The sequence below is a fragment of the Armigeres subalbatus genome, chromosome 2 (assembly GCF_024139115.2).
Source record: "Armigeres subalbatus isolate Guangzhou_Male chromosome 2, GZ_Asu_2, whole genome shotgun sequence".
NCBI lineage: Eukaryota > Metazoa > Arthropoda > Insecta > Diptera > Culicidae > Armigeres > Armigeres subalbatus.
In genome coordinates, this window is record NC_085140.1 from 268,770,594 (window position 1) to 268,795,391 (window position 24,798).

The window sequence follows — 24,798 nt, forward strand, 5'->3', positions numbered from 1 at the left end:
AACATTCAGACAATGATTTATTTTCATCAAGGTGAGGATGAAGACCAAGCGCAAGTTTTAGTGAAAAGAGTCTTTGAAAAACAATATTTTCCAATCATTCGAATTGCAATGACATTTTTTGAATAGCAAACAACTGAGTTTAAAAAAAAGTAGCTACTACATAAAGATGGTCGCTTCGGTTCCCTTTGTTCTGCTGTCCGAAACATGTTGGGTACCGAACTGCCAAATCGTATGTATTGTATGTAAGATGTTCCGGACAACGACGACAGCGACAATCTTTATCTCCCGAATAGAAAATACAATAGAATTAAATATAATCAAATATCATAAAATTTCAATACATTTTATTGATGAACATTCAATTCTATTGTTCTTCTATTGTACCAATTAAATTGAATTATTGTTGTTCCAATAAACGTACAATAAAATCTATTGACAGAAAAATGTTGACAATAGAATTACAATAAATCACAATTAAATTTATCATATTGTTACAATAATTTATATTGTAATTCTTTTGGACTTTTTTATTCGCGTTGTATTTAACTAAAATATCTTTTTTACCCGTCAAATGCAATTTGTTGCGAGTAAATTGTGCAACGATAAGTTCCAAAAAGTGACACACAAACACACACACACACACACACACACACACACACACACACACACACAAACACGCGCGCGCGCGGAGCTAACATCTCAATGTAAAATTTATTGTATATTATTTGTTCTGTTTACAAACATCTGATTTGATTGATTCTCATTGGGATCCACAAAAGTCAGTTGGGACCATTTGCTTAAAGTTGGCTGCAAAACAAACCCATTGTTTAAGATATGGATTACACCCACTTGATTGACAGCACCCTACACGGAAGAAAAAAAGTACCCAAAATTGAGTATTTTTAAACTTACTTTTGAGTTATTTTTTCTCTTCTCTTTCATCCACTCTTTCTTTTGTTGTCAAAAACAAAAGAGCCAAACAATCCAACGACGCCAGTTCAATACGGGAAGCCAACTTTGAGTTTTTTTACCTGAGGTCGAAATTGAGTGAATTAAACTTACATTTGGGTAAATAAATTTTCCGTTGGGTACTTTTTTAACATGGGAGTAAAGGCAAACTACTTCGACCCTACTTAGGCTGTGAACCATTCCACCGATTCGTTTAACTTTTAGTTAAAATTTGACAGTTCGATGGTTATTTCGCCGTGGTTAAAAATAACCCTGCTTCGGAGCATGGTTAGATTTGACAGTTCGATAGTTAAACTTTGTTCGTGAGAAAATTGGCGCCAAATCCATTTCGTTCTGAATAACTATCAATCTGTCAAAACTCAAATGGGTCGGCTTCGGAGTAAAATTTTAACCACGATGGAAAAATAACCATCGAAGTGTCAAATTTTAACTAAAAGTTAAACGAATCGGTGGAATGGTTCACAGCCTTACTCAATTTTGGCTTCCCGTACGGATGTTCGAGGTTGGGTGAATTAAACTCACTATTGGGTAGTTTATTTCTTCCGTGTACAATATGACGTCATAATTTATATTTTTTTGGTGCTCCTCACCTTAATATTTTGCATTGCCTTCGCCACTTCTCTGATGTGTCATTTGCGGGAAAAAACGTTGAAACAGAAGACGAGTGCAATAAATAATACAATCCTGTGAAAATTTGTTTCAAAATGCCTCCGAAAAAAAAGGCAAAGGTTTACAATGGTAGGCTTAAATAACATGTATGCTTTTTCGAAATATCTTTTCATCTCACTGAATTATTCTCTATTTCAGCGAAAGCATCAGAAAGAGCCCGAGCAAGAGCTTCTAACCTCCATTATTTGGAGAAAGCAGTAAGTATTTGTTTGCGTTTTCGGTTCCTAACCTATATCGTAATCCGCATTTTCAACTATGATTGGCAGAGTTGCTTCGAGTATTGTAGATCCAGTTGAAAACCGAACTGAGCTCTCGCGACAATCGCATTTTCTTTCATTTCCGAATGTCGCGACTGCATCGCGAGTGGTGCGCATGATGGCTCACGGTTATGGCATAGATGCGCACTACTCGCGATGCAGTTGTGACATCCGGAAATAGGAGAAAATGCGGTTGTCGCGAGAGCTCAGTTCGGTTTTCAACTGGATCTACAATATTGTCCATATAATTCGCCACACAGTTCGGAAATATTGTCGGCGTAGCACCAAGTTAGAATTCGGAAGTCGGGACTTCCGAACCGAACTTTCTTCCGAAGTTTTATTTGTCAAACTAATTGATGCGTTCACGCAGAAAAATGGATTGTAGAAACAACAATATTATGGATCAAATTCAACAATAAATATTGTTAACTCAGGGCTAATAATATTTTCTGATTGAATTAATCAATAATATTGTTGTTTCTACAATCAGAAATTTGTTTGGTACGAGTCATTTTATTGTTGAAACAACAATATTATTGTTGAAATGATAGTCACCATATTATTGATTCAATGCGAGAATATTATCGATTCAACAATATTATATTGTTGAAGTAATAATAATTTATTTGGAGATTTTCTTTTCTTTTCATTTAGTAAAGAATAAACAAAAACAAAATAATGTTACGTAAATGGTTTATTCTTAAATCCTTCAGATATTATTTGTTATTTGAGTTTGTTGATCTGTTGCTTTTGTAATTCTTGCATGGATTGAGAGGATGTCACAATCTGCCCCAGACGAAGACCCTGAAAATAAGACAATTTATGTTTAGGCATTTCATACATCTTTGGAAAACAAAGAACAGTTTATATTTGAATTTTAGGTGCAGCTTATCGTATGCTAAAATGCTATTTTTACCTGGAAAGACCTTCCCGCCATTTGTTTAGTAGTGAATATATACGACAGCGGCCGATAACATAGCCAGAACTAGCTTAATCTGAAATTATGATTGAAATTCACAATTATTATTTACTATCAATAGTTTGACGATTCAAACTCACGTATTAGCCAATAATATATTTGCAAAATACCACTGTTCCTAATTAAACTATAGTGTCTTCTATTTTTAATTACTGAAGCGACATATTGAGAAACTTAGAAAATGCGCACAGAAAATTACACGTTCAGTCTTATTTAGGCAGGCTCGTTTCAACAATATATATTGTTGAAGTAAAATGAGTATTGTTGTTTCAATCAGAAAATATTGTAAAATCAACAATCTTTTTTTTTTGAATCCATAATATACCGATTATTGAAATCAACAATACATTTTATTAGTTTAACCATACGAAATTCTGCTGCGTGTTGTTTAGCGCATCTTTAGGCGAATCCAGCGCACTACTTCCGAAGTCGGGAAAGTTGCCTGTATCTGGAGAAAAATCCAACTTCGGTATAAAAAGCGGTATAAATTTATTCCGGATACACAGTATTGTTTCGGGTTTCGATCTCATACATTTAGCGGGTTTCACTAGACGGCACAAAAAATGAATTGCCTCATTCAAAATACATGCGGAGTTGTTTCACACATCGGGTGAATTTTCCTCTCAAATGTACTGTGCCGACCCGTGAAACCTATCACATTGAAAATGTAAGAAAATGAAGCCATGGACTAGATTCCCATGGAGGGCCTAAACGCAATTCAGCGGAACGACGAAGCAAACCGAAAGTTTGGCAGTAAATATATGCTAACAGTCAAATCTGCCGTCGCCGTTTCGCTGTTTCGCGTTGGGGGCCTTATACACTTTTTCCAAGTAACACCGAAAAAAAACATTTTAACGTACAGTTAAGAAACTTGTTGTATGACGGTTAGAAAGATAAAATACAAAGCATAACATGTTCGAAAAAAAATATGAAAAGGCTAAACATACAGCTTTTTGATTATAGAACATGTTTTGAATTACATTCTCACAACTCGCTGATAGGGTAACCAACTTGATTTGGACCCCTACACATTTTGGACCCTCCTGGCGACATTTTCTAACGAGTCGTCGGACTAGCGAGGTCCGGATAAGCGGGGGGATACTGTATTGGGAAGCACTTCCTATACACTGGTAGAAAATACATTTTGATTTTCATAAGTCTTGCCTTATGAAACCCAATGAATTCATTTTATTTTCATCTCATAAGGTACCAATGGGAATCATAAGTTTGAATTATGAAATTCATACGAATTTATTGTGTAAACTTTTCATAAGGTATTCTTATGAACAGACCTTGTTCATTGCAGTGTTCATCCTGATCGTCTTGACAGCTAACCAAAAAAATGGCTCACTTCTGCTGCATTTTTTCTACGCCATCAATGTGAGTCTGTTTCAACCGAAATAATCACGAATTTTTACAATATCTTTATTTCCTTCCATTTCAGCAACATTACAACAACTGCCATGTCAGAAAGATGTCCGAAAATATGGAAGCAACTGCCTGTGTCGGTTATTCAGTCGATTCGACCAAGGCACTCTCCCGAAGTCTTCCAAAGCCGGAAACAACTCCACAAGTCCTTCAGTTTTGCCTCCCCTGATTACTGCGCTCTACTATGCAAAATGTGTACACGGTTTGAAGAATGATGCTGTTCCTGTGAAATAATATTTTCCGGTTTCCTCCGACTTCGGTACGATCACTGACATCAGTGGCTATAGCCAAACGGACGAAAGATGTGGGAAAGCGACAGGTTTCGGTTAAAACAATCAAGGTAATATTCGGCCACAAGGTTTAGGATTACTTATAGAAAGAACTATATACAACATTTTCATTTTCCAGTACAGGAAGACCACGATGAATTGAATCATCGTCTGAAACAGCAACTCGTGAACTCGTCATTAAGAAGAAAGCTCCGGTACATAAATAGACTCCAAGCTTTGGATTGCAGTATATACGTAATACTCATAATCAATGACTTCTTATTTTTCTTATCAATTTCAGGAATTATATGGACGATCTGGAACTGATTGGCGTAGCTTGACCACCAGCTAAGAACGGCAAAGCTAGTCGCCAAAACATCAAAGTATGCGTACGGCTAGACTAAACGGTGTTACCGATGGCTATCACGCTGGAAACCAACTATTCGGGCATCTGTAGTAGCCGTTGAGCGTAATGCAGGATATAGTGATCGGTGCAATTCTTTAAGTAGATACTGAGGAGATTTAGCCAATGCTTCAACTTCAGAACCATACTGGTCAACACCCAACACAAAGTGCCAGTGCCAGTTTTCATGCCGTCACTCATTTTTAACAGCACATCGGTTTCAGCATCTCATGCAGTTTGGACACCATTCAGAAAGCTCTGCTTGGAATAGCTCCTTTTGATAATTATGTAGTGGCGTGTTGATCAACAGTTCGTGAGCTAATGCTAATGTTGGAACCTTTCCTTAGCCATGTGGTGAGATGCGCGGCTACAAAACGAGATCACTGAGTTCAATTTTTGTCCCGTCATAGGAAATTTACATTTCTGACTAAGTTGCAAGGCAAAAGGAAATCGAAGATGGGAAATGTTTTGAAGAAATTGTTCTTGTACGACTTCATTCGATAACATTCCGAGCAGCATACTAAATTTGTTCTACGCAGGCCAATTTGAACGACACCTTTTCATAGTTTGTCAGCAAGGATTTGAGCTTGGATGTTTCCAACGACAGTTCATGCTTACGACACATCTGTTGCTTGCGCTCGCAGTTTATGGTAATATCGAAGCAGCAACCAAAAAATGTCCTCAGCAATAACTAAGTTTGGATGCTTTCAACTTGGAAATTGCAAGACCTATTTCGTTCGTCATATCGGTGTCGGTATCACTGGACCAAGGCTGCATATTTGACACATTCTTTGATACATTACAGTAGTAATATGTACTAGGTATTTGGTTAAAGTGTTGCTACTTAACAGCTGATTAGGGATGCAATTCCTTGTCGGTGTCGGATCGTAATTAGTTTCTCCGGAGGCAATTTTTAACGGTTACACATGCTTATTAAATTCATTAATATGTATTCGGATATTGTAGTTCATTGCGTTACCCAAGTTAATTGCATTCACGCCTTAAAACGAAGTCGATCGTTTGCATTGTTATGAGACATATCTTCTTCTTCTTCATCGGCATCCCATCCCCCACTGGCACTTTGACGCCTCGCAGCTCGCAGTGTTCATTAAGCACTTTCAACTGTTATTAACTGCGCGGTTTCTAAGCCAAGGTACCATTTCTGCATTCGTACATCATGACTCATGACGCTAACACAATGATACTTTTATGCCCAGGAAAGTCGAGACAATTTCCAACCCGAAAATTTCCTAGATCGGACCGGGAAACGAACCCAGCCACCCTCAGCATGGTTTTGCTTTGTAGCCGCGCATCTTACCGTACGGCTAATGACATAAATCCTGTAGCAATAGAATCTGAATATAGTGGGAGTGAATAAATAAATACATAATTATTAAAAAACGTTTTATCGGCTTGGTTTTAATTCATAATTTATTTTAAGTTGAATAAAAAAAATCATACCATCTAAATAAGCACTTCATAACACTGCCTTATGAAATTTCATAAGGTTAATCAATGAAAATTTTAAGGCAAACTTTATGAGGAACATATGTCTCATTATGGGCAAAATTCATCCAAGGTTCATTCTGTTCCATAAGGCAACCTTATGATTTTCAATTGATTTTCTTGTGGCTAAACTTCATAAGGTAAGTTAATGAACTTCGGAAGGTTTTTTCCGGCAGTGTAGGAGTCCAAAATAGGACAGTTATCCTAGCATGTCAATTTTTAACATTTGTTTGGTTTTTCAAGATATTTTGTTTTACATTCTTACGACATAAAACATGTCGTCAGGTTTATTTCACCAACTTACCAATAACATGTTCATATGGTGACATTTGTTTACTCAGAAGATATGTAGTTATGATGCCGGTTAAGCTCAAATCAGTGTTTCGAACTTGATTTTAACATCTGCGTAATGAACAATTTTCTTATCTTCTTCATAAATTATTTAAATAATTTATTCGTATAAAAAAAATTGTTTTTGTCTATATAGCTGCTTGCGGTCAAATCGGATAATCAATCTGAAGAATATAGCAGCACCGGCCACGTGTTCGTAGCTGTAGATAAGAATGTCAGCTCTAAAAGTATTGGACAAGCCGATCTCACGGAATATGACCATGACCCACTCGATTTAAGCCAAGGAGAATCTCAAGAAAAAACAATGATCGTACAGGATGCCAAGTTCACATTGGATCCGGCTACCGTATCCGAGACCATATCAGTCCCTTACGCGGCGTCTTCGTTTATACGATCACCGCCAGCTGCTCATATTGAAATTTCATCCATAAGATTTTCACAACCTGTCCCAGTGGAACATGCTGCGCCATCAAGTTCTTCATCACAAGAGTTGTCGTGCACACAACCGGTTCGACTAAAGTCGAAGGTTGCGGTAGGACCACCAACATCATTGTCAACGCTCACAACTTCAACAACACTCCCGTTAACCAGCTCTGTTCTGGTTCCATCAACAGCCTCCAAGGCAGATGCTTCCTCGCAGGCAGTAACGCCAACTCCTGCTGCACGAGCGTTTTTCTCGAAAGGACCACAAGCTGTTCATTTAACAACACTGTCAGCCACACCCGCTGCAATACACCAGCATACACAGGAGTTTCAAAACTCTTCGTTGGCATCCATGGTACAGCTTCCACAGGATTCCTCTGAGATATTTGCTACTTCGTCAAAAGTGCCTCCTGTTACATTAACAGCTGATGCACCGGCACATTCTTCGAAGAAAACATCGGCATTGTTAATGTCACCACATGTACAAGCTTCTTCGTCGAATACATTGCCAGTATCTTCGTTCGGATTGTCCCCAATTGAGTATCCATCATCGCCATCATCAACTGCATCACCGTCATCACCAACACCGCTACAACCATTGAACGATTCAACGGACGAAGACGAAGGAAGTAAGGATGAAAAGTATGCCAAACTTCTCTCCAAACATTTAAGGCAAAAAGAATTGTTCAATGCATCGCGAAAAAAAAACGCAAGATTCAAACTGGAGGTGGCAGAATTGAAAGATATTGTGGTCCACGCAGTGGCTGAGGCCAAGAAAGCTAGGACAGGGGAAAATGCAAATGTAAGTATTTCCTTTTACGATTTAAGAGTTCCGCACAATGAGTACATTTGCGTACACACTTAAAATAAATCGCCGAATTCGGTAAAATTTTACCGAAATCTCAACAGCAGAACTGTTCGGTAAATAATTTAACTGATTTTCGGTGATTTTGACAGTTGAGCAATGGAAAAAATTACAAAAAATCTGTAAAATAAATTACCGAACAGTTCTGCTGTTGAGATTTCGGTAAAATTTACCGAATACGGTGAAATGAGGTAAGTGTGTACGTTTTCCTATGGCAAAACTGTCAAAACGTAAGCAAGCGTATTCATTATGTGTGGCTATTTAGTTCTTACTTATAAAAAATACAACTTTGTTTACTTTATAGACATTCACACATGATCCCGACATTGATATGACCGTGGGGCAGATTGAAAAAGTGAATACTATCTCGAGGTCTGTTGCCACATTCGCACAAAACCTTGCGATGCATCTTTATGGAGCAGAAAATCTAAGAGAAATGTCAGTGAAGGGTCGTGCATCGAACCGAACGAAAAATACGCCAGATGATCATCCTCCTCGTCCTGGGATTTCTCCAAAAAAACTACAGTTCATCTATGGTTAGTATTATTTTTTATAGGGTTCTTTCACAAAATACATAACGCCAAAATTGACAATTGATTTAAATGTAACAGGTTATTTTAATGTATGCAATATGAATGTTTCTGTTTTTTTACAGCAAAGGCACGTGAACGTGTAGCGTTGGAAGTAGGAGTACACAATTTGGGACAAATAAAAACGCTGTCGAATGAAAGCCTTATCAATAAAGCAATTGCTGAAAAAATTGCTAACCTGAGAAAAGCTGCCAAACACGCACAGAACCGCAATAATACCGCAGCTTAATTTTATATTGACTCAACACATTCTCCAGTGCTGTCATATTTTATTATTTCCGTTATACTTACTGATTTTATACAAATGTTAAGAAGGAGTTAGTTTTACTAATTTGAGAGTGGAGCAATATTTCTTTGTTTACGTTTACGCTCATTTATGTCTACATGGCAAGTGATACGTTCTTTCAGTTATTTTATTGCAATGTTATTTTACTGTATTTTAAATTCAGCCAAGTTGAGCTACGTTTGATATGTATGTATCAATAATAAAAATAAAACATAATAAAGTGGCACAGTAATAAATATGCGTTTGTTTTATTATATTCACAATGATTGACATATAGATTTATTGTTTTACAGTAGAATATTAATGAATCAACCATTATAACACCTCAATTCGACAATAAACATGGACAACAAATTTTATTGTTTTACAATAGATTTACAATCAGCCATTTGAATGAAAAACAGTAATTTAACAATACATTTTATTGGCTAGTTGAAAAACTACTACAATGCAAAAACAATAAAATGTATTGTTTTTCGTTTCACAATATATGAGGAAAAAAGCATTTTTTTATTGTTACGGTAACTAACAACCCTACTTTTCTATTGTAAAAGTCCTAATAACAATAAATTTTATGGTAGAGCACACAATATTATATTGTAATTTTATTGTAAATTTAACAATACTTTTTATTGTAAGTTTAATGTTTTCTTTCTAATTGTAACAAAACAACCTATTGTTTTTTTATTGTAGTTTTTATTCGGGTAGGTATGTGCACTTTTTGGGAATTGTAGGTACTCTTCACCCATATTTGGGTGAATTGAAGTAAGCGTGTTCGGAAAACATGTTCTGCTCGATTATTCCGTAAGTAAAAGTGACAGTTTTCTCCATGCAGATCAGTTGTCAAAATTCATCTTGGTAATAGTGCTGTCCAATGAGAGCTTGAAGTAGCTCGAAGTTTCTCCCTGTCCTGCTCATACCCATTTGTTGACAAAAAAGAACGAGCAGGACGGGAACAACTTCGAGCTACTTCGAGCTGCTCATTGGACAGCACTAATATTGAACAAAATTCCGTAACCTCTCTACTTTTTAAGTCGATACTGGCCTTAATATTGAACAAAATTCCGTAACCTCTCTACTTTTTAAGTCGATATTGTCGGCGTAGCACCAACTTAGAATTCGGAAGTCCGGACTTCCGAACCGAACTTTCTTCCGAAGTTTTATCTGTCAAACTAATGGATGCGTTGTTTAGCGCATCTTTAGGGGAATCCAGCGCACTACTTCCGAAGTTGGGAAAGTTGCCTGTATCTGGAGAAAAATCCAACTTCGGTATAAAAAGCGGTATAAATTTATTCCGGATACACAATACTGGCCTCAAATCGCAAATCAGTCCCGATATGCCACAACTCAACCAACCTTCACCTTAATTGTCTTCATTTTTTTTAATCGAGCAGTTTGCAGAACTTGTCAATTCAAGCTCTATCTGGAATAAGGGCGAATGTCGCAAGAGAGAATTCTCTTCGCCGACTTCCCCTCTTTTAAATTAAAGTGACAAGAAGATGATTTCGTTGCGGTTTTTCCCCTCAGAACGAAAGAAAACAATGAAAACTTGCATTCTGAGGTGATAAACCGCGATGAAACCCTCTGCTTGTCACTTTTATTTAAAAGAGGGGAAGTCGACGAAGAGAATCCTCTCTTGCGACATTCGCCCTTTTACCAGATAGAGCTTGAATTTATCCGCATAATAAAATTATTTTATATAGATATTAAACAAAAAATGTTGATAAACAACAGTTTGTGCGAATAATATTATTCGTTCGAGTTATAAAATCAAGCTCTATCTGGTAAAAGGGCGAATGTCGCAAGAGAGGATTCTCTTCGTCGACTTCCCCTCTTTTAAATAAAAGTGACAAGCAGAGGGTTTCATCGCGGTTTATCACCTCAGAATGCAAGTTTTCATTGTTTTCTTTCGTTCTGAGGGGAAAAACCGCAACGAAATCATCTTCTTGTCACTTTAATTTAAAAGAGGGAAAGTCGGCGAAGAGAATTCTCTCTTGCGACATTCGCCCTTATTCCAGATAGAGCTTGAAATTTTGTAATATTCTGCGTTCTCAACATTCTTGTGCTTATCAGCATTTTCTGATGATAAGGTAACGCATTCTACGCATGGTTTCATTTCGTAAGTTAAAAGTTAGTTAAAATACACGAGTGATAGTGGTTTTACTATGAAAAGGATGTCTACAACAGCAACTCCCGAAGAGTATCAGGAAGCGATGGCTAAAGTGACGTTGGTGGAACGTAATCCGTGTCCAAATGGAACACAAATCGTCAGCCTTTACCGAAGCGGCCGCCGCGAAGCTGAAGACATAGTCGCACTGGCGAGGGAAATTCAATCGGCTGAGATTCAAGTCAAGAATAATGCCTGTGCGAAGCTGTTGGTCATTGCGGAACAGGTGAAATTCCTTCAGGAACAAGCGCGCAAGATTTTGGAAGAGACACAGTCAGCACAGGATTTGCACAATGCGGCTTGTAATTTTAAGAAAATTCCCGGACACGTGTACCATCTGTACAAGCGGGACTCTGGCCAGACATACTTCAGTATGTTATCGCCGGAGGAGTGGGGACCGAACGGATGCGTCCATTCGTATCAAGGTAGCTATCGTTTGGAGCACGACCAAACGTGGACAGCAACTGAAAAGCTGCAGGAAGTGAGTAACCAACTCAAGTGGGCGAGGAACCTGCTGGATTCGTCTGGGACCAAACGAGCAAATTTATTGGCACTAGAAAGTTCTGATATGGAAGCTATGGAAACGTAAGTCACATTTTGTTCTGTACGTTACATGTTATGAAACTAAAAACCTTTCCAACAACGAATGCTGTAGGATTTTTTGCCGATAGAACAAAAGAACAGACTTCCAGGCAAAAGACGAAATACGCGGATTAAATTCTCGTCATTATATTCAAGTATTGGTGAATTCGGTAACCCATCTAAATTATTGAAGTTGTTTTAGGAAGTATTTAATAAAAGATAAAAGTAAACTGAGTTGAGAATTAGGTTTTTGTTTCATGAACAGGAAAAACAGGTTTTATGATGCGGTATTACAAAAAAAGATACTTTATTGGAAAAGATCATAAAATCTTGTTGAAATTATTAGACGGGTATGTATAAATAATACATAAATAAAATTTTGTTTCACATAATGTCTACAGTACGTTATCAGTTAGAAGTGCTATTCCTAGGTCGTGTGATAAAAATACGTTACTAAATAATTCGCAAGGCACCACCTGTGAATGCCTTTTTTCTTCACCGTTTTACCTACAATGTCCACCACTTTGTTGTCTATTTTTTGCCAAACTGCATATTCAATGGTTTGCGCGGGGCCGGTTGTCGTTGCCGGGAAAGAAAGCTCTGGCCCGGTCCACTAAGCAGCGCAAGTCTTGAATCGACGGCTTCACGTTGACAAGTCATTCCCAGGCGGTAGAAGGCGGTCGCAATTAGCTGCTCTTCTTGCACACCCATCGGAACACGGCCTGTACTACTGGTTGGAGTAAGGGTCGCAGTGTCACCTCCGGTGGCCGAAGAAGAGGAAGCTTCGCCGTCCTGTGACGGTTTGTCCAGTAAGAGTGCTTCTGCAAAGACGTTATTCGTTAGACTTTGCTGATCTTTATGCTTTCTGTAGTTTGATTTATGTTTGAATGTAGAAAAATGATTAAATTTTTTGCTAATAGTAAATTAAACATAATTTATAGACATTTTCATTAAAAGTACCAAGCCACACCAAGCAGTAGTCAATTGACCTTTCATAGATTAATTAATGCATGATTGTGTTAGTAGACGAAGAATACAAACCTAGATAATCTTACCATTGATGGCGCGCGGATCGAGTGTTTTAATCACTTCTTTGGCCTTTTCGACGCACTTCTTATAGCGCGAATCAGCCGCCAGCAGTTCTTGATCTTTTGTCGACAGTACAGCCTCCAAATGTGCGATTTTCGTATGCAACTGAGTCATCTGCGATTGTGCTTCGTCTATTTGAGACGAACGCTGTTCGTTCAGCTCGAGAGCCTGTTTTAGCTGAATATCCATGTCGCTTTTCGAGCTTATATCCTCACTGTGGTGTTGACTCAGCAGCAAAACTCGTTGGTTGGCGGCCTTCAGCTGATCCCTTAGCTTTTCGTTTCGCTGATTCGCGTCATCTAGTAGTTGCTGCGGAAGATAAAAGAACAGCAAGATCATGTTTATGAAAGACATTTTCATAACATTAGGAAGACTTACCGAAAGGGCGGTTTGTCCCCCTTGACCTTCTCGTAAGGCTTTATTTTCCTTTTCCAATCGTTCAATTCGCTCCCGTACATCATTCGAATGCAGCTCCTTAGACATGGTGTTTCCACTCTCGGAATCCTCTGCGGCTTGACCACATTTGAGCTCGTCGCAGGTCTCTCTTAGGACGTCTCGTTCACTTAGAAGATGATCCTTTTCCCGCTGGACCACAGACAGTTTGGCTTGCACCTGATTGTACTCGAACTCCGTCTTGATGGTTTTGCTCATCTCTGAGTCCAGCTTTACATGCAGATCTTGGATTTCCTTCTTATACAGTTCCACCTGCCCTTTAAGACCGGAGTACTTTTTAGCTTCCTCTTCATGCTGGAGGTTTTGTTTGAGATACTCGGCGCTGCGTTCTTCCAGCATTTTAATTTGCTTTTTAAGATCATTGTAATCCTCCAATTTCTTCTTGTACGTCTGTAGTTGGGTTTCGCAGTTTTTCAGTTTGTCGTTCGCCTCTTTAAGGATGTCGATTTCGTCTTTTAGCTGAGCAATTTCTGCTGATGCTGTCTGCAAGATTATAAAAATAACTATTATAATAATACACTCGCTTAGGCATAAGCTGTTGTGTTTGTAAATGTGTTGTTGATGAAAATCTGGAGAAAAATCTCGAGAATATAAATAAAAACCCAGATTAATCCACCTAGCGGTGATGGTGCCTTTCTCGTTTTTTTCGAGTGAGTAATTTCTACGCACTTTTGCTATGAAAAAAAAAATATTTTGGACATATCTACCGAGCCCATAGTCCGATCTGGCCAATTTTCAATAGGAAAAAATGGGACAGGATTCTGCGTCGAATGCAACTTGTGCGAGCAAATCGGTTAGGGCTAAGTGCCTGAAAAATTGGCTAGACTTTTTGCGCACATACACACACACAGACATCACCTCGATTCGTCGAGCTGAGTCGATCGGTATATAACACTATGGGTCTCCGAGCCTTCTATAAAAAGTTTGTTTTTGGAGCGAACATATAGCCTTTACGTATACTTTGTATACGAGAAAGGCAAAAACAGACTTGGACAGAAACAGAAATAAACGCATAACAATTTACTTACATGCAGCTCGTCAATCTTGACCTGCAGGTCCGCTATCTCCTTCTCCTGCATGGCGGATTTCATCTTTAAATCATCGCGCGCAGTTTCCGTCTGCAGCAGGTCGTCCTTCAGTCCGTCCACCACTTTTCGCAAATCATTGTACCGGGATGATCCCAACTGAACGGGCCCAAGCGATGTTCCGTCGTCACCGATGAGATTCGGATTCTCGTACCGCTCGATAATGGCTTGCAGTTTGTGTATCTCCTGTTGGAGAACCGATTTCTCCTCGATCAATATCAGCATCTTCTTATTGGTTTCGTGACATTTTTGCGCCAAGCTGTCACGATCCTCTTGTAGCGTTTTCACGTCCAAACTGGACGCATTGATTGAGTTCCGCGATGGTGACACACCTTGCCACACATATTCAATGTCTTGTAGTGCGGCCATTATGTTCCGCTGAAGCGATTCCTCCAGCTCCATTATCTGCGTGATGTACTTTTGCTTCTCCAAACAGTTGACCGCACATCCCAGGATCAATTGCAATAGTCTGCCGAGCTCGTACCCGTCACATTTTTCCGCAATTTTCATGGCATCCGGGCGCAGCTCCTCCGACAGATTCAAGCTCAAAATATCCTGGTAGTACACGTAGACACCTTCGATGATCTTTTTCAGGTTACTCACTTTGAGGCGCCAGTTGTGTCCAACGTCCACCTTTATTTTCGATAGCCACCCCTCACTGAACATTTCCGGGGCCATGAGATTTAGAGCCTGCGCTAGGGCTACGCCATCGCTCAGCTGCTGGATGTTTTCGTGCGGAGCAGACAGTTGGAGCACTCCAAGCCAGCGGATTAATGATTCGTAGATTTCCATCTTGTCACTTTCCATTCCGCGCGCGCTGTGTGGCACAAATCGAGAAACTAACGGAACTACTCTCCTGCTATAGGCGAAGGGTATACGAAGAGAAAACAGTAGAAAATTTTCTTTTACTAGAAAAAAATAATGAATGATTACAAATTTTCTGTTTTGTTGTCGATTTGACAGAAGAAAATTTTATTAGTGCAATGTTGCCAAAAGTTCCTTTTCGAAGTTTTAAAAAAATAATTAATAAATTCGAGTAGTACCTACACTGAAAAAATGGCCATGGAACAGCCCGAATAAAATGAAAATAATAAAACTATTTTTCTAGTTATCGTTTTTAGGGCATCTTTAGTAACGTTACAGTTATAGTTATATTTATTTCCCGAGTTTTACATTTTATAACTGTCAAAGATATCCAGCTTTCCACGTTCGCCATAATGGCGGCTGCTATAAATAAATCTGACAGTAACTGCTTCCGACGCTGACCTGTAATCGACGCTGATCGTATCTATGCAACCATTTTCACATTGTTTATTTATTCCGTGTGTAGTAGAAAATCGAAAATTTGTTTTCAATAAAATGAAATATCTGCAGTTATCAGACGTCGCAACTCATTGCTGATTAGTGCGCTGGATAGTACATCCATGCGTGAGTTAACTTTTTTACCGGGGAGGTTCTTTTAAAAGAATGATCCGAGTCGGTCGATGGTAAAAACAGAACAGACTTTATTCAAGGTTCAAAACTCAAAATGTAATTTCAGCGATGACGGTCCCGCGGCGGTTGAGCCCACTCAGCATAGATCGATCGGTGCCCTCGACAATGTTGTGATTGTTTTTATCGGCGTTCGTTGTCCCGGCGTTCGTGACCCACTTGAGAAGTGCTGATGCTGCTTGTAGAGTTTAATGTCGTTCGTCGCTATGTGTTAACTTGTCCCCCTTCAGTGTGAGGCTCCGTACGAACAATTTCACTCAGCGGCAAAATTTGAAATGTCCTTGTTTCCTCCGGCGTCGTCTTCTGTTGGTTCATTTGAATTTCCACCTCTGGTTTTCTGTTACGAAAGATATACAAAAAGAGAACAGCACATATGATGACGGGAGAGAATGATAATCCCCCAAAGATTGTCCAATGTGGCCATTGAATACTTGTAGTGTTCAAACGGATTTGCTCCATCTCCTTCCTAGCTTCTAGATGCAGGTTGTGCAGGTGATGTAGGCTCAAATTAACAACAATACGTTGTTTTTCGATGGGAATGCCATACATCGGTACATGGATCGGTTTACCTGTTATATTCTGGTTGTAGTTCGAAAATGTTTGATTGTTGATCGTTACCTCACAGTTGTTGAACGAAATCAGATAAGTTCCAGACAGGTTCCTTTCAGACAAACCACAGTTGGTGTGTAGGGTAAAATTTCCTAACACATTGGTGATAAGATGTTGGTTGTCGATTGCTACGATTTCTTCCGTCGGGTTGGCTAGATAATCGCATTTGGCTGGTTTCCCATCTAACAAGTTGGACACACAGGCTGTAGAATCTAGTGTAGCGTCCTTAGCGTCAAAGATCTTTGGCTGTAGGCTGTTTACGATGTAGTATTGAGTTCCATGGTGTAGATAATTGTGGTTGGAAATATGGATTTGTTGACGATTAAACCAAGTTGGTAGAACGAAGATTTTTCTAAAAACTCTCGGGTCTAGTTTGGGCAATTTAAGTAAAAGGGCGATGTCGAGTTCGTTGGTGACTATTGATGTGGTGACGTAGGTAAGTGCTTCGGCGGTGTTCCAAACAGTCAAGTTTTCTTTGCTTAAATCTTTAACAAGTAATTCGACTTCTGTCTGACTCAATACCTTTTCATTAAGTATCCCTACTTTGGCTAAAGCAATTGTTTGAATAATGTGATCTAATTTATCATTCAGGAATTTAAGATTCAAAAATATGTTTACAGAATATAGTTCAGATGATTTTGAGTTAAGCAAGTCAATGGATTCTTTTGTTTTATACACTATTTCCTTCATTTGCAATGAAATTTCCCTATTTATTCTAATCTGTTCATTATTGTTGCTAACAAGGCCATTAATCGAACTATTGATAATTTTAAGATCTGTAGCATCAGGGCTTCCTGCGATATACTTCCATACTGTTCCTAACTGATTCCATCTTTTCTTCTTCTGATTGGTAACAATTTTTTAAGTTGGTATCTAACTCATTAAATTCATCTAATATGAGACTAGTAAACTGATTTTCTTCTATTTGTTTGAATTTTAATTTTAAATCTTGTATGTGAATTTTGAATGACTCCAAATTAAAGTGGTGGATGTAGTAATGAGAACTTATTTGAATACGTCCAGGGCCTTTATCATATAGGAAAAGAGGTAATTTGTCCGTTTTATGTATGGCGATCGTCTGTTGAGTACCGCCTCCAAAGAGTTGTAACAGTAAAAATCTAAAACGAAATTAAGTGTATCGAATTTTTAGGTCATTTTTGTGGACTCGTCTGTTATCAGAAGTTGTTATAGTGCTATTGTGAACATTTTTGATTTTTATTTTTTTATAACGTGGGACGGTTTTTATCCGTCTTCTTGTCTTTTCAAAGGCTTCCTGGTTTTCGTTTATGTGTTTTGGAGTCAGCTTTTTGTTATGGTATTCTAGGTCTCGATTTTGTTTTTTCTGCAGATTTTGGTAAACGTTTTCGATAATTTTGGAACTTTGGGAGCTTGGAATAATGATTTCAAAGGGTGTGAATTTAGTACAAGAATGGATAGTGGAATTGTACTTAATCAAAGACATTTCGACAAGCTGTTTTGGTTTTTCGTGGATTTTCTGCCTTCGTGATTCGGTAAATTTCTTGTAAAGTGGAGTGAAATCTTTCGACTACTCCATTCATCTCACTTCGTCCAGTTGCTGCTATATAAGAAGCGATTTTGTTTTCATTAAAGTAATTTGTTAATTCGCCAGAAATAAACGATTTTTCATTGTCCATTACGACAATTTCCGGTAATTTAAATTTTGTGAGAACTTCTTTTACAGCAGGCATTATGTCAACGGTTGCTCTTGATTCTACTAGCTGGACTTGAGCGAACTTGGAAAATTTATCGACGCACGTTAGGAACATTAATTTTTCTAAAAACATTATGTCAATGTGTACAATTTGGAAAGGTGTATTCGGGATAGGGGTTCTTTGAAGTGGATAATGAATAGGATTACGGTCATATTTATTTTCTTGACACAATTGACAGTTCTTCGTGAATTCTCGAAGCTTACTATTCAATTGTGGAAAATAATATTTCCTGAGGATTTGGGCTTTGTTTTCCTCTAAACCGCGGTGTGCTCTATAGTGCTCTTTTTCAATAATTCTCCATTGAACATCTTCTTCCGGTACGTCGATGAGGAATTTTTGAGAAAAACGGATTTTTAACATGTTTTCTTGAGTAAAGTGTTTTTTATACACTTCTTGTATTTGACCCATGATTTTTTCCTCAGTTAATAATCCGTTTAACTTGGTCGGATCAACGTATTCTTTCAGAACCTGAAATATAGAGTTTTCATTAATATCGTTTATATGAATTAAAATTCGTGTATAGTTAGGGAAAGGATGAGTAGTTTCTATTTTGTCTGGACCTCTTTTTATTATTACCTGGTGTTTAAAGGCATTAATGGGTGCTTCCGTAGATATGATGAACATATCATCACTATCGTCAGCTGAATGTTGGGTACAAGTCATAGAGCATGCGATGCGACTAAGAGCATCCGCAACGACATTCGATTTACCTGGTTTATAGGCAATCTCGTAATCGTGTTCCTCAAGATAAGATTTCATATTTTTTAATTTGGTGTTTGTATTTTTAGGTGATAATGCAAATGTCAAAGGCTGATGATCTGTAAAAATTTTAAATTTGGCTCCGTATAAATAGTTTCGGAATACTTTAAGAGCCCAAAATATGGCCAACATTTCTTTCTCAGGAACAGAATGTTTTTCTTCTGCTCTTGTTAAAGACCGTGACGCGAAATGGATCGGTCTGTCTTTCCCAATTTCACCTTGTGAAAGTACAGCGCCTATCGCAAAGTCTGATGCATCTGTGGTCAATATATAGGGCTTTGAATGGTCTGGATATGCCAACACATCAGAAGATGATAGTATTGATTTCATTTTTCGAAGCATTTTGTCTCAGCTTCGTCGAGTTTGATTTTTTTGTTGAACTCATGTTCTTCTCTCCCCTTAGAAGGTTCGTGAGGGGTTTAGCAATTTTGCAAAATCCTTTACGAATCTTCTGTAGTAACTCATCATGCCAAGGAAAGATCTCAATTCCTTTATCGAATTAGGGTGGGTATCTTCGAATTACTTCGATTTTTTGGGGATTGGCCTTGATTCCTGTGGATCCAATCACATATCCCAAAAATTCGATTTCTTGATGCAAAAATTCGGACTTATCTAGCTGAATTTTAGATTTGCATCGTTCAATGCTTTGACAATAGTTTCAAGGTTTGTCAAGGCTTCTTCAAAATTTCTGCCAAATACAATTACATCATCCATGTATACGTAGCAGATTTTTCCAATGTGTTTACGGAGCACATCATCAATGGCTCGTTGAAAAATAGCCGGCGCATTTTTTAATCCAAATGGCATTCTTGTGAATTCATATTTGCCATTGTTGATTGAAAACGCTGTTTTTTCGATGTCGCTCTCTTTCATTCTGATCTGGTGGAAACCAGATGCCAAATCAAGAGTTGAAAAAAATTTTTGGCCTTTCAATTGGTCCAATACATAATTAATTTCCGGCATGGGATAACGGCCTCATATGGCTTTTTCGTTCAACCTACGATAATCGCCTACCATACGAAAGTGTTTTATCCCCGATGCATCCGTTTTCTTTGGAACAATCCAAACGGGTGACGTCCAAGAAGAGCGTGAGGGACGAATGATCCCATCATTTAAAAGTTTATTTATTTGTATATTGACTTCGTCAACATACGCTGCTGGATATGGATAAACCTTTTGGTGAACCGCGATATCGTCGATGGTGTTGATAGAGCATTCAACTACCGTGCTGCATGTAAGTTTATTATCAGGCTTATGAAAAGCGTAGTCATGCTTTTGGAGTACATTTAGCAATGCTTTGTTTTGGTTCTCTGAAAGATGAGCTGTTCTGAATGAAGTTGGGTCTAATGCATTATTGCTTTGTATATCCGCGTTGCAGTCAGTACGTTCGAGTTCAATTTTGTCGCCGTAAAGGTGTCGGGTGTCGTCACAGTTAAGCTATTCGATGCTTGTCGTTGGGGAATGTAGGACAGGAGGGGTATGGTCAGTTTTGTTCACCTAATTGTAATGTTAAATTTTTGTTTGCCAAGTCAACAATTGCACCTAATGTATTTAGTATGCCGGTTCCGATGATTCCTTCGAAAAAGTTATGAAAATTGTGAAGTATGAATTGTGCCGTATGGTCAATTTTGGTGAAAAAAATTAATATTAATTGCTGAAGAAGTATTGAAGTTGCCATTTGCACTAGAAATATTTCTTGCATGTAGTTTATATGGTTTCGCATTTTGAAAGTGTAAGCTAATTTGGGACTAATAATATTAATATTAGCGCCTGTATCAATTAAAAAGGAAAATTTCCGATAGTGGTTTTCAGCATTATATATGGCATACTTACCACTCTGGGGTCCATTCTAAAAAATTGGTAGATGCAAGGTTACTATCATTTTGAACAGCACTATTTTCGTCACTTAACGGAACGTTGGCGTCGAGTATGTTTTGGGTTTCTGTTTCTTGCTGTGTTTCTTCGTTTGTAATATGAGTCGTATCCAGTGTCATAATTATAGTATGGGTCGTAATCGTAGTAGTCATACTGTTCTTCAAACGTTTGGTATGTATCCTCAAGTGGATATGCTTGTCTTTTGAAATTTGTATGTTGTTGGGAAGGAGGGTGAGGACGTTTCATGTTCATTGGAGGGCGATTTCCATAATTTAAATTTCGCGATCGTAGGCTTTGATCGACTTCCATTGGTTCCGGTGGGGAAATGTTCTTTGTGGCGGAGCAAAGGGTATGTTCTTTGCTGTGAAGCAAAGGGAAATGGTCTTTGCGGTGGGGCGAAAGTAAATGTTCTTTGCGGCGGTGGCATGAATCTGAAACGATTTGGTTGAGGCTGGTTTGGTTTGAAGAAATACTTTGGCGGGAGCGGAGGTGGTAAACCTGATCGGGCGTTGGAAATATTTATCTTTGGTGGCTCATTAGGTTTAGGTGTTGGTTGGTTGCCCAACTCGTTTCTGAAAGGTGCAGACCTAAAGTTCATATTATAATAGTCCATGCAAAATTGGTAGGCTTGTCCGAGCGATGTCGGATTTGTACTTTTAATAAAATATTCAAAGGATTTTCCAATCCTCTAATAAAAGCGTCGAGAGCTTTGTCCCGAAAGTAGGTTATGTGTACTGCTGCATTAAGTTTCAATGTATCATCAGTATTAATTGGAGCGATGATGTGGCTCAAAACATCGTTTACTCTTCGATAATAAGTACTGTTGTTGTCGTGTTGAAGTGTTTGAATTGTGTTCATTTCAAAATCTAGAGTTTTTACGTCACGTTTGTCTCTATAATAGAGAACAAGTGTCGTTTTAATTTCATCCCAATCACACGTAATATTATTTGCGTTTAGGATGTCGGCTGCTTCGCCTGTAATTTTTCGCCGTATCACTCTCTGAAGGAGATTGATTTGATCAGCTGTAGCGTTCCTGGCATTATAAGTGCGAAAAATGGAATCTACATCGGCCAACCAGTCCACTAATTCAGTAGGATTACCGCTGAATGAGTTGACTGACCGTACAAATTCTGGGACTCTACCAATAGCGATAAAGTCGTCTGCAGTCATGCTATTATTTACTACGTTGTTGGTGGCCATTCTGTTTCTGAAGTACATGTCCACGCTTCAGTGTTCTGAAGGAATTCTGCATGATCTTCAATCAATTATTTTTTCAAAAGCAGATTGGCTGTATTCACTGATGGTTAATCAATTAGTGAGGCTAGCAATTAGGAAGAGTGAAATAAAATCTACTCGTCACAGTAACACTTTTATGCTTTTACTTGGATTTTCTTGCTCATATGAAAGCAAAAGGTAAAAAAAATCAACAACCGTCGCACTGTTTTCGACCGTCGCACTGTTTTGTTTCCACTCGGTAGAACGAAATTTTGTCACTTTTGTCAATTTTGTTGATCGGATAAAGATATTCACTTATGGGTAATGACGATGGAGAAAAAATGTTTTTTTTTTCTTGGTTTCAATTGGTTTGTCACTTACACTTTTAGATAATAATGATAAAAATTACTTACATTAATGCCAGTACCATGATGAAATTCCTGGACTTTTTGGGTTGTAACTTAGGGCGGCCTCGCTCGGTGGGGAAAACCAGGCAGCTACTTCGGGTGATTCCTTTTTGCCGCTGCAGTGCTGCTACTCAGGGTCCTAGTAGCGATCGAGCTTCTCAGCTTCGGTGTCCTGGCTCTCGCTTTCGTTGTCGTGATGGGGCTCGTTGAACCGGATTGTAACAGGTGAACTGGCTCCTTGAACCACTTTCGGATTTTGTGATATCCACTTAGGATTTTTCCACTTGTTAACAATTAACGATTTTCACCACTTGTAACTTATACAATTCCCACTTTTGGCAAGGTCCCTATTCGGGCGCCAGTTAACTTTTTACCGGGGAGGTTCTTTTAAAAGAATGATCCGAGTCGGTCGATGGTAAAAACAGAACAGACTTTATTCAAGGTTCAAAACTCAAAATGTAATTTCAGCGATGACGGTCCCGCGGCGGTTGAGCCCACTCAGCATAGATCGATCGGTGCCCTCGACAATGTTGTGATTGTTTTTATCGGCGTTCGTTGTCCCGGCGTTCGTGACCCACTTGAGAAGTGCTGATGCTGCTTGTAGAGTTTAATGTCGTTCGTCGCTATGTGTTAACTCGTGCATGATGCGCGCTACTAATGAAATATTTCAAATTGTCGCGACTCGCGTCGCATCGCGAGTGCTCAATCGCGCGGTCCGTTTTGGTGGCGGCCCGACAATATTGTTATTGAAAAAGGCAAGACTTGAAGATAATGGAAAAAATGTTGTAACAAGCTTTTAATATTTGAAAACTAATTCCAACCCGGATAAAAATGTACTATTGGTTCAATTGTGTAAACAATTGAATTACCATACAATGTACGGTATACAATAGGATATATTGTTTCTTGATGGTTGCACAGATTGTATCCACACTGAGGATACAACACATCAACATAATTCACTAATGTAACAATACTTGCAATAGTTTTTTAAACATTTTCGTACATAAGATTCATACATTGATAACTTTTAAAACGTTTCTTTACATTGCATATAAACTATTTAACAATATTTGCCTCAAAGCGCCAAATATGCATTTTTCCCTTTAAAATACATTGTTGAACAGTAAAGCTGTCACAGCTGAGAAATCAAAAATCGTATTGTTTTACTATACAAGTACAATACAATCCATTGTATTTTGAACAGTTTTGTTCGAATATTTCAACAATATATTAACCATACACTCTATTGTGTGACGAAAACAATGTTTGGAAAAACCTCAGATTTTGTATAGTTACGATACTTAACAACCCGTACATTCTATTGCGAAAACTTCATTTACATTTGAGTAAATTGTTCATAACAATGCATTCTAATGTATTTCTATGGTTTCATTTACAATACAATCTATTGCCAATTTAATGTTATTAATAGTAGTGTTACAATAAATTGTATTGTTATTCTACTGTATTTTTTATTCGGGAACTGTGCCAAAAATATGATATACATTTTTGTTTTAGGTTGAAGCTCGAGTTGAAGTAATTTTGCGATGCAACAGCCATTCCAATACGCATGGTGTGGCCCCTGTTGATGTGAAAATTTTATGTTATCATACGACGGCTCCAAACTCAGACATGTCTAAATGCAGCACAAAACTGAGATTCTAAAGAAGAACATCAATTTAGGAGAAGCCTGATGATTAGCTAAATGCCGATGTACAAGAAACTAAAATCACAAGACTCGGTGTGTAGTGCTAAGATCGGAGTGATAAACACTAACGTTGCGTTGTTTGTTTCAAGCTCAATAAATAGCACCTGACGTAAACTCAATCGTACCGTTTTGACTCAAATCCCGAACATGACTTATATTCCGATATAACTAAACTTTTTATCGGTTCAGATTATATGCCACCGAACCAAAGCACAGCCCCAGGTGCGTTACCGCACGTATGCACAAGCAGCCTATGTCTTGATGTAGTGAAATAGTTATTTATTGCAAATCGCGTAGGATCTTGTTCTTCGAACACTAATATACTAAGAAACAAAGATAGCTCAGTGGTAACGTAATAGGCTCTCATTCAGAGGATGTATGTTCAATCCTCGTGTAAGCCATCTTTTTTTCCAAAACTCATATTTTCTAGGTGTGTGGTATAATACGCATTGCAAGAAAAATTTTGATTACTAGCAAATTTTAGCGCCTTTAAAAAAAAATTTGTATTTAATATTTTCCATGCTAATAATCAATGGAACCTAATTGACCTAAATTCATGACATTTCTGTAATTGAATCCATCTGATTATTTAGAATATTTGAAATAATTCAGGTCTGAACTTCAGAT

At 38.1% G+C, this 24,798-nt stretch overlaps 3 protein-coding genes and 2 long non-coding RNA genes across 9 annotated transcripts; 3 read left to right on the forward strand and 2 right to left on the reverse strand.

Moving 5' to 3' along the window:
* The first annotated feature begins 1,581 nt into the window (after positions 1 to 1,581).
* On the forward strand, positions 1,582 to 9,233 carry LOC134216334 (uncharacterized). The gene is made up of 5 exons (XM_062695247.1): positions 1,582 to 1,707; positions 1,777 to 1,835; positions 6,968 to 8,056; positions 8,424 to 8,655; positions 8,775 to 9,233. Exons 1-5 carry the CDS (start codon positions 1,674 to 1,676, stop codon positions 8,936 to 8,938), a joined length of 1,578 nt encoding a protein of 525 aa, XP_062551231.1. The 5' UTR covers positions 1,582 to 1,673; the 3' UTR covers positions 8,939 to 9,233.
* LOC134216333 (uncharacterized) lies at positions 2,580 to 3,007 on the reverse strand. Its single transcript, XR_009980621.1, has 3 exons — positions 2,955 to 3,007; positions 2,812 to 2,890; positions 2,580 to 2,699 (listed from the first exon to the last, which is right to left on the reverse strand). It is a non-coding gene; the product is annotated as an uncharacterized LOC134216333 (long non-coding RNA).
* On the forward strand, positions 4,174 to 6,333 carry LOC134216335 (uncharacterized). 2 transcript variants are annotated; one of them, XR_009980622.1, is made up of 4 exons: positions 4,174 to 4,254; positions 4,319 to 4,642; positions 4,711 to 4,786; positions 4,873 to 6,333. It is a non-coding gene; the product is annotated as an uncharacterized LOC134216335 (long non-coding RNA). The 2 variants fall into 2 exon arrangements; XR_009980623.1 differs by having other exon boundaries at positions 4,716 to 4,786.
* A 1,775-nt stretch (positions 9,234 to 11,008) lies between the features above and the next one.
* LOC134212210 (uncharacterized protein C1orf50 homolog) lies at positions 11,009 to 24,127 on the forward strand. 4 transcript variants are annotated; one of them, XM_062689863.1, is made up of 3 exons: positions 11,024 to 11,114; positions 11,183 to 11,747; positions 23,982 to 24,127. In XM_062689863.1, exons 1-3 carry the CDS (start codon positions 11,102 to 11,104, stop codon positions 24,001 to 24,003), a joined length of 600 nt encoding a protein of 199 aa, XP_062545847.1. In that variant the 5' UTR covers positions 11,024 to 11,101; the 3' UTR covers positions 24,004 to 24,127. The 4 variants fall into 4 exon arrangements, with proteins under 4 accessions (XP_062545845.1, XP_062545847.1, XP_062545846.1 ...); XM_062689862.1 differs by having other exon boundaries at positions 11,024 to 11,085; positions 11,169 to 11,747; positions 23,982 to 24,125; XM_062689864.1 differs by having other exon boundaries at positions 11,069 to 11,085; positions 23,982 to 24,125.
* Positions 12,020 to 15,336, reverse strand: LOC134212209 (protein hook). The gene is made up of 4 exons (XM_062689860.1): positions 14,315 to 15,336; positions 13,212 to 13,769; positions 12,800 to 13,142; positions 12,020 to 12,565 (listed from the first exon to the last, which is right to left on the reverse strand). The coding sequence occupies exons 1-4, from the start codon at positions 15,176 to 15,178 to the stop codon at positions 12,276 to 12,278; spliced, it is 2,055 nt and encodes a 684-aa protein (XP_062545844.1). The 5' UTR covers positions 15,179 to 15,336; the 3' UTR covers positions 12,020 to 12,275.
* Positions 24,128 to 24,798: the final 671 nt, after the last annotated feature.